Source organism: Rhincodon typus, chromosome 4 (assembly GCF_021869965.1).
Source record: "Rhincodon typus isolate 14 chromosome 4, sRhiTyp1.1, whole genome shotgun sequence".
NCBI classification, from domain to species: domain Eukaryota; kingdom Metazoa; phylum Chordata; class Chondrichthyes; order Orectolobiformes; family Rhincodontidae; genus Rhincodon; species Rhincodon typus.
In genome coordinates, this window is record NC_063335.1 from 92,775,712 (window position 1) to 92,788,649 (window position 12,938).

The 12,938-nt window shown below is 40.7% G+C and overlaps 1 protein-coding gene and 1 long non-coding RNA gene across 2 annotated transcripts in view; one reads left to right on the forward strand and one right to left on the reverse strand.

Annotated features, from left to right (window-relative positions):
• The first annotated feature begins 362 nt into the window (after positions 1–362).
• On the forward strand, positions 363–6,981 carry LOC125482934. The gene is made up of 3 exons (XR_007261922.1): positions 363–492; positions 890–1,019; positions 5,609–6,981. It is a non-coding gene; the product is annotated as an uncharacterized LOC125482934 (long non-coding RNA).
• Positions 1,573–12,938, reverse strand: part of myd88 (MYD88 innate immune signal transduction adaptor) — an 18,711-nt gene continuing 7,345 nt past the window's right edge. Inside the window, exons 2-5 of the mRNA XM_020526916.2 lie at positions 10,140–10,250; positions 8,298–8,478; positions 7,598–7,689; positions 1,573–4,015 (exon numbers count right to left, since the gene is read on the reverse strand). Of these exons, the coding sequence (XP_020382505.1) occupies positions 3,861–4,015; positions 7,598–7,689; positions 8,298–8,478; positions 10,140–10,250 (539 nt within the window). The 3' untranslated portion in view covers positions 1,573–3,860. The remainder of the gene's footprint in view (positions 4,016–7,597; positions 7,690–8,297; positions 8,479–10,139; positions 10,251–12,938) is intronic.

A 12,938-nucleotide genomic window follows, 5' to 3' on the forward strand; every position in this document is an offset into this window, starting at 1 on the left:
CTTGCTACCTATGATGTGGAACTTGAGCTTTCTTCTCGGGCATAGTGTTATTTGTCCTCTTGCCCTGAGTGCGATGCCATCATAAACCTCAAACCTTACTTTTGAGGGTTTCATTTTTGGATTGCCATGTAGTCAATGCACAGATGTTTTTTTTTTCCCCTTTTATTTATTCACAGGATGAAGGCGTGGCTTTTAGGTAGCACTTATTGCCCATCCCTAATTGCTGTGGGTCAGGAGTCACATGTAGGCAAGACCAAGTAAGTTCCCTGATAGTTTCCTTCCCTAAAAGGATATTAGTGAACCAGATGGGTTTTTCCTGACAATTGGCAATGGATTCATGGTCTTCATTAAATTCTTAATTCCAGATATTTTTATTGAATTCAAATTCCACCATCTGTCGTGGCAGGATTTGAACCCAGGTTGTTATCTTGCTCTCGGGATTAACAGTCCAGCGATAATACCACTCGGCCATTGCCTCCCAACCTGCGAAAGGTAAGAAGCTGCATTCCTTGCGGTTACCATTTATACCTGCTTTTTTTTTTGCTTTCTTCTAGCCATACACTTGTGTGCAAAATGAATCAACTTCTTGCAATGAGAATAGTGCTTTCCATACACTGGACATTCCTTCTTTTCCTTTGTGAGATGTCTTCCACAGTATTTTAATCCTGCCCTTGTTCATGGTTTTTCTGCCTTTTGGGCCTGCAGTATCTATCAGCATAATACAAGACTGGCGTATTCTGTCATTAGTGTATTATTATTGTCAAATTTTTTTTGCTGCTGTATTTTGCTTTTGTTTAAAAACACATGCATATCATTGCTACTTGTTCCTTGCAACATGCCAATTAGAAATTGTGATTTTCTACTTTTTTTTTAATATATTGACCTCTAGAAAATGGGCACCACCATCAAAGCCAGAATTTATTGCATTTGAGACAACTGAATTGCTTCCTCAGCCATTTTAAGGATGGTGAGGAGTCAAATATGTTGCTTTGGATTTTGAGTCACACAGATCAGACCAGGTAAGGATCATATCTTTCCTTCCATAAAAAAGACTATTAAATCAGATGAATGTTTTACAGCAATTTCATGATGATGAATAATAGCTTTTTTATTCAGATTTATTTAATTAACTGAATATAAATTTCCCAAGTTGCCAAAGTGGGATTTGAGCTCATGACTCTGATCGTAAGCCTTTAGATTATTAGTCCCATACTACTATACTAAAGCATTGTACTCTTTAATGTCATGATTATGCTCATTAAATATGCTCATTGTTGATGAAAAGAGTCAAGCCTTCTGGCCTTAACATTCTCTTACAATTAGTTCCAGCTCAACCCACAGGCATTGAGACAGCTCTCGTTCTGCTATCACTAAGGAACAATAATGTCATGGCACCTAGAACTGTGCTTTGATATATATATTCTTAAATTCAATTGGGATAAAAGGAAGAAGGAAGCCAAGCACAGTTTGAATCTAACCTTTGAGATGAGTGAGTGTTATATTTTGTCACTGGGAAAACACAACTATTATGATCATATCAACCACTGGTGAAGCACTGGAGACACCTGAAACTGCACTTCTATAAATTTTTTTATTATTTTAGCCCTTTTGTTTTTACATTAGAAAATACATAAAACATCAATGAAAAAAAAAATGACAATTTTGCTAAAAATGTGACAGCCAAGAGGGGAAGAAGGCCTTTCCACAAGTTGAATTTAAAGTTGTCCCCGCAGATCCTAAAGAAAAATAACCTTTTCTTAGGTTGTCAGAAAAGTAAATGTTAGTTGCAACGCATTCTCCGATACATTTTCTGCATCAGGATGCAAGAGATACTAACGGGGTCTTTATTTCAAAACTATTTGTATCTGTGCTGAAAATGACTATGCATCTCTTCCAAATCATTTCAGAGGATATTTAAAGATCAGACATTAGAAATGGGATTGGAGTCACAAATAAGCCAGATTGGTAATGATAGCATATTTCCTTCCCCAAAGGATATTAATGAAGCAGTGGGGTTTTTACAACAATCTCATAGCTTTATGATCATCATCTGTACTGATATCAGTTATTCCTAGGTTTTTTCCAAAGCAGAATAGAGATTCTCAGTGACATGCTAGGATGTACATATAATTGAGTCTACAGCATGAAAACAGATTATTCAGCCCAAGAGGTCTATGCTAGCATTTATGCTCCACGCGAGTCTCCCCTCAGATTTCTTCATCTAACCAATCAACATACATTATTCCTTTCGCTTCATGTGCATGTCTAGCTTCTCCTTGAATGTATCTGCTACTTACCTCAACAACTCCTTATGGTGGCTATTCCACCTTACTATTAATGGTGGGGGGCGGCGCAGACAACGACTTATAAATGTCCTACCGGGTTTACAAATTACGTACTGCTTTATATTCATTACTTCTGGTTTTGGATTCCACCAACAACTTATCTTCTGGAGCTTTAAATTTTATAGAAAGGTTTAAAGTGCTTCGGTGGAGCAAAATCTAAACAAAATTTGACACTGAAACACATGATAGCTGATGACTAAAGGCTTTGTCAAAGATGTGTTTTAAGGAGCATCTTCAAAAACAAAAGTGAGATAGGGAGGCATAGAGATTAAAGGAAGGAATTTCAAACTTTAGAGTCTTCTCAGCTGAAGGCACAACCATCAGTTTTGAAGCGATTAAGCTCACAGATGGTTAGGAAGCCAATATTCAGCAAAGTTACCTTGGTTATGGGTTGGAGGAGGTCACAGTGATATGGAGTAGGGAACCCTTGGAAATAATCTAGTACATGGACAACAATTATAAAAAGAGATCTTGTTAATTTGGGAGCAATTGTAGGTCAGTAATCACAAGGATGATGGGTCAACAGGATTGAGTGCTAGTTAGGAAATGGGCTGCAGAGTTTTGGATGACCTTAAGTTTGGGAAGGTGGAACATGTGTCCTACTAACCAGGAGTGGAATAGTCAACTCTGGAGCTAACATAGGCACAAGTTAGAGTTTCAGCAACAGATAAATTGAAGCAGCAGCAGCAGAATCAGATCTTATGGAGGAGGAAATAGGCAGTTTTACTGCTGATGATCCAGACGCATTATCAACAGCTATCTTGGGGTCCAATTCCACAAGATTGTAAAGAGTGTGGTTTAGATTCAGTTACTAAAAGCGTTAGAGTTGGTATCCAAGGAACAAAGTTTATGTCAAGAGATTTTATTCTTTTATTCATTTGTGGGATTTGGATATCACTCGTTAGGCCAGCATTTATTGCCCAGAGGGCAGTTAAGAGTCAACCTGTGGGTCTGGAGTCAACAGTTTCATGATCATTATTAGATTCTCATTTCCAATTTTTTTTTTTTTAAACATCTTTAATCTTCCCAATATTGCATTGGAGGAAATTTCTGCTCATTAAGTATTAGTCAGATAAGCAGTCTGACAGTGTAGAAACAGTTAAGTTGAAAAGTGGTCATAAGGTTTTGCTAGGTATTAAGTGTAAATGTGAAAACTGACACTGTTCTAAGCAAACTGTATGTGTAACTACAGACATCTCCATAGACTCAAACGTGGTGGATTTGTTTCTATATGAAGCAAAATGTACTCAATTTAACACTCAAAATAGCTCTGCATCTCAAGGATGTGATCTTGGCTGCATCTTGAAATTATTCAAAACATTTTTTTGCTGTACATCACTACTGAGAAAAGATCCAATCCTTTTAATACTGAAAAAAGTAATGTATAGTCAAGACACCGGAGCTGGTCATTTGGTACAGATTAATGGAATGGTAGAACCCCAAACTGTCTTCATTCTTGCAGTGTAAACAACATAATCACCTAGAGTATTTCTGTTCCCTCTCTAGGGTCTCCTTTCACGGTTGTGAGAGTGCTTTAGCGAGCCTCTTCCAGAACCATGCTTTGGTGCTTGGGTTTGTGTAATCACACAACGTGATGTGACGGAGAATGCTTGGAAATTCCCTCTTGATCTGCTTGTACTTGACAGGGATCAGGCGCTTGTCTCGGGCACCTGTGGGATTAGAAATCAATGTCAGATTTAGTATTCACTCCCCTACTTACGATTTTTCTCTTTGATGTCATTTCTACCTCCTATTGTCTTGGCTGGGAATATATATATGCCAAACACCAAAAATCCTGTGGCATCATTGCTTCCCAACAGTCAACTCTTCACAGAAAGCCATTGATCCTACTGCTCACGTCACAAACACAGCTAACTACCCCTTTACCATTAAGCTCCACATCCCTGAATATTTTCTTGTGCTTAGCCACTTCCCTCCTAAATATAATTCCCTTGGCTTTGATAATGTTACTTTGTAACCCCAAGAATCTTTGCATGAAAAAGCTTTTGCTATGCACCTAATTGAATTAACTGCTAATTTTATGTACATATGCAAGTCCAGGTAACAGTGTTTTGAAAAAAAAAGTCATTTTTGGTCATGAATGTTGTGGAAAACACTAAGCCAGTCTTTAACAGATAGACATTCTGTAAACTTGAAACTTTCCAATTGGTGTCAATGATAACAATCAGGAAATGCCACCATTTTTCTTCATCCCACTCCTTGCAATATTCATCAGCTCTGGTTCAGATCAATCAAGACAGGACGTAGAAAAGGAAGCACATCTGGAATTGCTGTGTACCACACATGGGTACAACACCCAGTAATGCTACAAGCAACCAGAGGAAAAGTACTTTCTTCCCTCTTCTCGAAACACCAAGTACCAAGTATTCTTGGGCCTCTGCTGCTCTAATAGTAACCTTGAGCAAGTAAGACACAATGATAGAACAGAAGAAGATTCATCCTCATGCTCTCCCAATATGTGATAAGAATAAGGGTGGAAAGAAGGGTTGCTAGGACATAACTCCAATTTGTCAGAAGGCAGAGGTGAGAGCTCAGTGAATGAGGGATAACAGGCAAAAAAAAAAATCTTTGAAGTCAGAAGCTAGGAAACATAACCTTAGATCTTCCAATCGCTAGATCTTCGGACACCCTGATTTATCCCCTAAGACCATAAGGCATGGAAGCAGAAATAGGCTATTCAGCCCATTGAGTCTGCTGCAAGGTTCAATGAGATTATGGAGTGGAGGAATATCAACTCTATTTTCCTATCTTTTCCCTATAACCCTTGAATCTGTCACTGATTTAAAAATCTCTCTCAGCTTTGAATATACTTAATTAACCAGCCTCTTCAATCCTCTGCACTAGTTCCATTGATTCATTACCCTCAGAAGAAATTCCTCCTCATCTCTCTCTGAAAGGACCCCTCAGAAGTCTTGATGCAATGACTACATGGGCATCACTCTTTATAGGGCCACGTATTTTCCCTCCTTGGACTATAAACTGGAATGGAAGTCAGGGATTGCTATATGGGAAAGTTTTGCAACCTGGGAAAATCAAATGGTACACACACAAAAGACAATGTTGCTTTTTTAAGCAAATGGCATCAGGAGTCTTTAAGGGAAAACTTCCTGACAACAGGCCATCAGATTAGCCCAGCTGCTGTTTGTCATAGATCTGAAAGTGCAGTGCATCTGAAGACATCCACAGTCAGTAATCTGAAAACATATTTCTCTTTCTCTCTCTCTCTTTTCCCCTCCTTTCAGTGTAAGTGAAAAGACAAAAGAAGAAACTTGAGAATTCTAACCCAAGAAAAGACCTAGTTGTACCTGATCAATCATCAAATTGAAAAATTACCATTACTCTGCAGGCAACTGTATGTGATCATTGCTAAAATTAAAAGAATTAAGGCAGACAGTTTAATTTACTGGAGATCTGGACTTTTGATCTTCAAATTTTTGTTTTCAAAGTCTATAGTTTTCCACCCATAATATTTATGTCAACTGTCTACCTTCTGTCTGTCTTATTTGTGAATAGGTGTGTGTGTGTTTGGGGGCTTCAAAGCTGTACAGTTTAATTTGCAAAGTAGTATATTAGGATTAGTAACTTCTCTCTGCCATTTATTAAAGAATTAGTGAATTTCCAATAATTAGTTATTTCCTTGTTAATAACAGCCTGGTTAGAATGACTTCTGACTGGAAAAGCAGCCAATTTAAAAAAAAAATCACCTTTGTGATTTAAGTTGGGTATTTACACATCTGTGATGGCTTGTGGATTAGTGGAGCTGAATTATTGGAGGACTCTTCCTAGTTAGTTTGTAAAATTTAAGATGAGTGATTTACTCTGCATCTGAAGCCCTCAAAGTTTCCAATTCTGAGGTATATTCAGTCTTCACAAGTACCAACTCATTCTCCCAACTAGTTACTTGGGAGATGCGACAGATTAAAACCAGTTCTCACTCACTGGTAACTATACAATTGATAACCTCAATTTATCGCTACAACGTCAATACACCGTCGACCACTGTCCCCAAAACCTCAACTACCTCCCCCAATCCAGCCTGAGACTACACCTCCTGCACCTGTGCAGATGCACTGTCAGTGCCTGTGGCTTTGCAGTTAATTATATCACAGACAGCTGCCTGCATTAAAGGTGACAAAAATTGAAAAAAGACTTGAAAGAAGACCCTACTAATTTGGTGCCCTTCTGCTTGCCCCATTCCTCTTGCCACACTCTTCCACTTTCCCTTGTCACTGGAGACCTTATTCTTTCCCTTCCACAGTCTCTCGCCACTCTCTTCACCTCCTCCCATTTCCTACTACTTGTTCTTCCAATCTGTTCCAAACAGGGACAAGAGGTGAAGGAATTAGATGGCAATAAGTGGCAGAAAAAGGAGCAAATAAGGATCCTGTTGGGCACAGAAAAGTAATAAATGGAACAGTGAGAAAGAGGGCAAGTGAGCTTGAGAGACTAGGCAGTCAGCAGGAGTGACCAAAGGCTGGAACATTTCAAGAAGTGAATAGAGCACTACCATAGTGATACAAGTAACTGGAGAAACTGCACATACACTCATGACAGTATGGGAGTTGGCTTAAAAGCAAAGTACTGCGGATGCTGGAGATTTGAAATTGCTGAAGAAACTCAAACAGAAATTGCTGGAAAAGCTCAGCAGGTCTGGTAGCATCCATGGAGAGAAATCAGAGTTAACTGATTTGCACAGATGCTGCCAGACCTGCTGAGCTTTTCCAGCAATTTGTTTTTGATTCTGATTTCCAGCATCCACAGTTATTTCGGTTTTTATTTGCTGAAGAAACTTAATAGGCAATATCAGTGGAGGGAGAAACAAAAGTTTGACTGCAGTACAATGCTTTTTTAGTTCTTGAAGAGTCATGTTAAACTTGAAACAATTAATTAATTCTCTCTCTACAGATGCTGACAGAGCTACCGAATTTCTCCAGCACTTTCTCTTTTTTGATTTGGGAGCAGACTACTTCAGTTCTTTTCCATGTTCAGCAGGACAGGAATTAGAGTTTCATAAAAATAACAATAAAACCAATCAGCAACATATTATTTGAGAGAAAAAAATTAAGAAACATCAATAAGGAGTTTTGGCAGTAGCCCATATATATTGGAGGAAAAAAGTGGAAACTGCAAATCATGAAGTAGGTGTTAGGTAAACCCTACATGGTGAAAGAACAGTAGAAAATGTGAGATAAGTAACTTGACTAGATGGTACACAAAATTAAATGCTTTACCTGGACTAAGACTCAGAGCAAACTTCGTTTGAAAGTCACAATCATTACTGACCAAATAGTCATCAGAGATTATCGCCACCATTCTTTTACATCTGTTATTAAAAGGTAGGGAAAAGAATCATGAGACTCCAATCAAACAGTCAATAAAGCATTTCATTCTTCTCTAACATTTTAATTCTTTCTTTTGACCTTTTTTGTAAATGTAGATTTATGCTTAGAAGTTCTGTTAATTAATATGTGCTCAATTGAATACAGAGAAAAACAGACCAAAGTGAAATAATGATATACATAGGATATGGAATTCTAGAGCTTGAGAACCAAGTCATTGTCTAGTAATAAGATTTTTCAGATGATGGGCTTTGAACTGAAAATAAAAACATGCTTTGCTCTAAATCTCAACACGAATGAGGAAGCTTATCAGGTTATTCTAAATCTACTCGAGTGGACCGACAATTCCCTATTCACTCTTGGTATTATGGCTACCTATGATTTCTCCTTCAGTCAGGGACTGATATGAGAGATCTGAGCTGAAAAATCCTGCAGTTTTCAAGGATGTGTTTGGTAATAAAATGCACTCATCTTGCGTAACTTTGCCATGAGAAATATTAAATTCCTTTCCTTGATTGATTATTGGGAACAGAAAGTTAACACATCAAGAAATTTGTTCGTTTCAAACCCTGCCCAAACCATTTCTTCATACCTTTTCTCAATAAGCTCGCTGGTGATGGTCCAGACACACGACCCTGGCAGCACATCGCGGTCAAATACACACAACTTCAGTTTGCACTCGGACTGCTCAAGCTGCTTGATCATCTCATGGACAAACTCAATATCAGCTTGACAATAGCAAATGAAAGCATCAAAGAACTCGGGTGCAGCTCCTGCAAGACATGGTGATTTATTAATCAATTATCTACCACATGATACTCTACAGTAATTCCCAAATTGCTCCATCACTGTAGTTTTCCTTGTTTCAACCATGGGTTTATTTTAGACCAACTGGCAGACACAGACTACTAGAATTATCATGGAGTCCATTTCAATTCTAAGAATAATGGAGGGAAACTATACAGATACCTTTCCTTTCACTTAAGCCCTATATTGTCTTTCCATTTTATGCAAGAGGCTGGCCTTCTTGAATGTTTTTCCTCTGTTCTAAGAGGAATCTGACATGCTGCTGCTCTCTAATGTTGCTAAATGGGGAGGCAATGGCCTGGTAGTATTATCGCTGGACTGCTAACCCAGAGATTCAGGTCCTGGAGACCTGGGTTCAGATCCAGTAAATATCTGGAATTAAGCGTCTAATGATGACCATGAATCCATTGTTGATTGTCAAAAAAAAAAATCCATCTGGTTCACTAACGTCCTTAAGGGAAGGAAACTGTCATCCAGACCTGGTCTGGCCCACATGTGACTCCAGATCCACAGCAATGTGGTTGACTCTTAACTGCTCTCTGCGCAATTAGGAATGGGCAATAAATGTTGGCCTAGCCAGCGACACCCTTATACCATGAATGAATAGAAAGAAAATTGTTTTCCCTCATGTTGATGATAAAATCAGTTAAGTTGCCTTTATGCTGCCAGCAAGGATAATTTCTAATGTAAGTGAAGATCGCTGACTGGAGTACAAAACTATACAGTTGATTTAGTAACGTGTGCCTTTCAAATACTTTCTATAGTGTATTATCATAGACTATAGTCTGTTGAAGTATGCGCCCCAGTGAGTGTTTAAAACTCAACACAAACTGGAGAGAGTGTTTGGAAAGGGTGCAAATCATTCGCCACAGGGAGGTGAACTTGGATTAGGAGCAGTATGCTTTTTTTTTGTCCATCTGTGACACATGCAAGTGCACGAACCTTATTTCAGGTTGGCCCACACTTAATTTTGGCCCACTTATGCACAATCTGTGTGGGAAATGGGTTGTTCTTAGAACATACAGTGGTAGACAAGCAGGCATTGTCATACCTTGCCAAATTAAAGGAATGACAACACACTAAAGAGAAATTTGCCTTGGTTTTATCCCCCCACCTATATAAATAAGTTCCAACTTGAATTCAAACTATGTCTGCAGTTGGTTTATACTCCTCCGTGTTGAGCCAGAAATTTCATCTTTTCATATAAACTGAATATCCCCAAATTTCAGCATTCCTGCTCTTACAGACAACCATTATAGCTTTTAGTTGGATTTACTATAGTATAGTAAACTTAGAGGAACTGGTAGCCCAGAGGTAATATCACTAAATTAGTAGTCGAAAGGCCCAGGCTAATGCTCTGGGGTGTAGACTGAAACCCCACCACAACATTTGAAATTGGAATTCAATAAGAGTTTTGGAATTAAAAGCTAGTCTCCATAGTAGTGATCATGAAACCATCATCAATTGTCATAACCCACCTAGTTCACTTTATAGTCCCAACCCTTAGATGTTTGCAACTTGATTTGGTAAGGTAACCTATTGGAGAGAATAGTCTTCCTATCGAATGATAACAGATGTAGCTTTGTTAATATTAGAGGAAAATGAAATGATATAGTGTTCAGATTACCTGTCGGGTCATCTCTTATTGTTATTCCTCCTGGACTTGGAGTCTTGGGCTCACTGCTATCCACTGATTGAACTTGAACTGGTTTATTAAGGTATCGTCGACAGCTTGCTTCTGTTAAAAAAAAAGATAAGGTCGTGAGTTGATTGGTCTAAACAGAGTCCAAACCCAAAGTAGGTTGCCCTATTACCTGCCTCATGCCCATACTTGCAGACATGTTCTTCACATTTAGGCTTGTTCAGTCAGTTGTGGTACTAGAGCCACTCTTGATTTTAGACACTGAAGTCTCCTACCCAGAGTATATACTGTGTACCTGCGACCCTCAAGTGCTTCTTCCAAATGGTGCTCAACATGGTGGAGTTGAGGCAGGTTTCATGAAGGACTGAGATATGGATAATGTAAATTCTGAATCCAAAAGTTTTGAAATTGATTTTTTTTTTGTCATCCTTTACAATGGCACAGGAATCAGCACAATGAAGACTTCAGCAGAAATCCCATGATATACTTGTTACGCCAGCATAAGAACAGTGGCTTATAAGCTTATAGTTTGTGTGTTCTGGAAGTTCACAATATTTCTCTAACCTTGACTGGAACCCACTCCAACCCTCAGTGGAGTAGGAAGGTTGTGGGGTAGATATCAGAGATAACAGTGTGGAGCTGGAGGAACACAGTAGGCCAGGCAGCATCAGAGGAGCAGGAAAGCTGATGTTTCGGGTCGGGATCCTTCTTCAGAAAAAGGAGGAGGCCTGGCCTGGCCTGCTGTGTTTCTCCAGCTCCACACAGTGTTATCTCTGACTCTAGCGTCGGCAGTCCTTACTATCTCTGAGTGGGGTAGGTATCACCTCTTTTCAATATAATTACACCACATCAACAAACTAAAGCTTTTTCAAATAACTTGTTAAACTCATGAAATCCACTGCCTGGATAAATACAAAGGCATGGGGAAAAGAATAAAGACATGCATTTATAACCACTTGCAAGTGTCTCAAAGAACTTTATAAATCAATTAGGTACTTTTGAAATGTAGTTAGTCGTATCATAGGCAATTAGAACACAGTAAATTCCCATAAGAAGTATTGTGATAAAGATCAAATAATTGTTTTTTCTGAGTGACACTGATTGAGGGATGTTCATTCACCAGGATGTCAGGCATAACTTCCCTGCTTCTCTTTGAAATAGTTACCATGAGATCTTTTAAAGTCAAGCTTTGTGACTCAGACAAAAAACTTGAAGCCACAGCTGACACTTCAGCTCTGACATCATCACTTCCAAGTTCCCAACCAAATCAGACACGAGACAACAAGGTGCAGGGCTGGATGAACACAGCAGGCCAAGCAGCATCATAGGAGCAGAGAGGCTGACGTTTCGGGCCTAGACCCTTCATCAGAAAAGGGGGAGGGGAAGGGGGTTGTGAAATAAATAGGGAGAGAGTGGGAGGCGGATAGAAGAGGGATAGAGGAGAGGATAGGTGGAGAGGAAACAAACAGGTCGAAGAGGCGGGGATGGAGCCAGTAAAGGTGAGTGTAGGTAGGGAGTTAGGAAGGGGATAGGTCAGTCCAGGGAGGACGGACAGGTCAAGGGGGTGGGATGAGGTTGGTCGGTAGGAGATGGAGGTGCGGCTTGAGGTGGGAGGAGGGGATAGGTGGGAGGAAGAACAGGTTAGGGAGGCAGGGACGAGCTGGACTGGTTTTGGGATGCGGTAGGGGGAGGGGAGATTTTGAAACTTGTGAAATCCACATTGATACCATTAGGCTGCAGGGTTCCCAAGCGGAATATGAGTTGCTGTTCCTGCAACCTTCGGGTGGCATCGTTGTGGCACTGCAGGAGACCCAGGATGGACATGTTGTCTGAGGAATGGGAGGGGGAGTTGAAATGGTTCGTGACTGGGAGGTGCAGTTGTTTATTGCGAACCGAGCGTAGGTGTTCTGCAAAGCGGTCCCCGAGTCTCCGCTTGGTTTCCCTGATGTAGAGGAAGCCACACCGGGTACAGCGGATGCAGTATACCACATTGGCAGATGTGCAGGTGAACATCTGCTTGATGTGGAAAGTCTTCTTGGGGCCTGGGATGGGGGTGAGGGAGGAGGTATGGGGGCAGGTGTAGCACTTCCTGCGGTTGCAGGGAAAAGTGCCGGGTGTGGTGGAGCTGGAGGGGAGTGTGGAGCGGACAAGGGAGTCACGGAGAGAGTTGTCCCTTCGGAAAGCAGATAAGGGTGGGGAGGGAAAGATGTCTTTGGTGGTGGGGTCGGATTGCAGATGGCGGAAGTGTCGGAGGATGATGCGTTGGATCCGGAGGTTGGTGGGGTGGTACGTGAGGACGAGGGGGATTCTTTTTTGGTTCTTATTGCATGGACGGGGTGTGAGGGATGAGGTGCGGGAGATGTGGGAGACACGGTTGAGGGCGTTCTCGACCACCGAGGAGGGGAAGTTACGGTCCTTGAAAAACGAGGACAACTGAGATGTACGGGAGTGGAATGCCTCATCCTGGGAGCAGATGCGGCGGAGGCGAAGGAATTGGGAATAGGGGATAGCATTTTTGCAGGAAGGTGGGTGGGAGGAGGAGTATTCTAGGTAGCTGTGGGAGTCGGTGGGCTTGAAATGAATATCGGTTTCTAGGTGGTTGCCCGATATGGAGACAGAGAGGTCCAGGAAGGGGAGAGAGGTGTTAGAAATGGTCCAGGTAAACTTAAGGTTGGGGTGGAAGGTGTTAGTGAAGTGTATGAACTGTTCGAGCTCCTCGTGGGAGCACGAGGCGGCGCCGATACAGTCATCAATGTAACGGAGGAAGAGGTGGGGTTTAGGGCC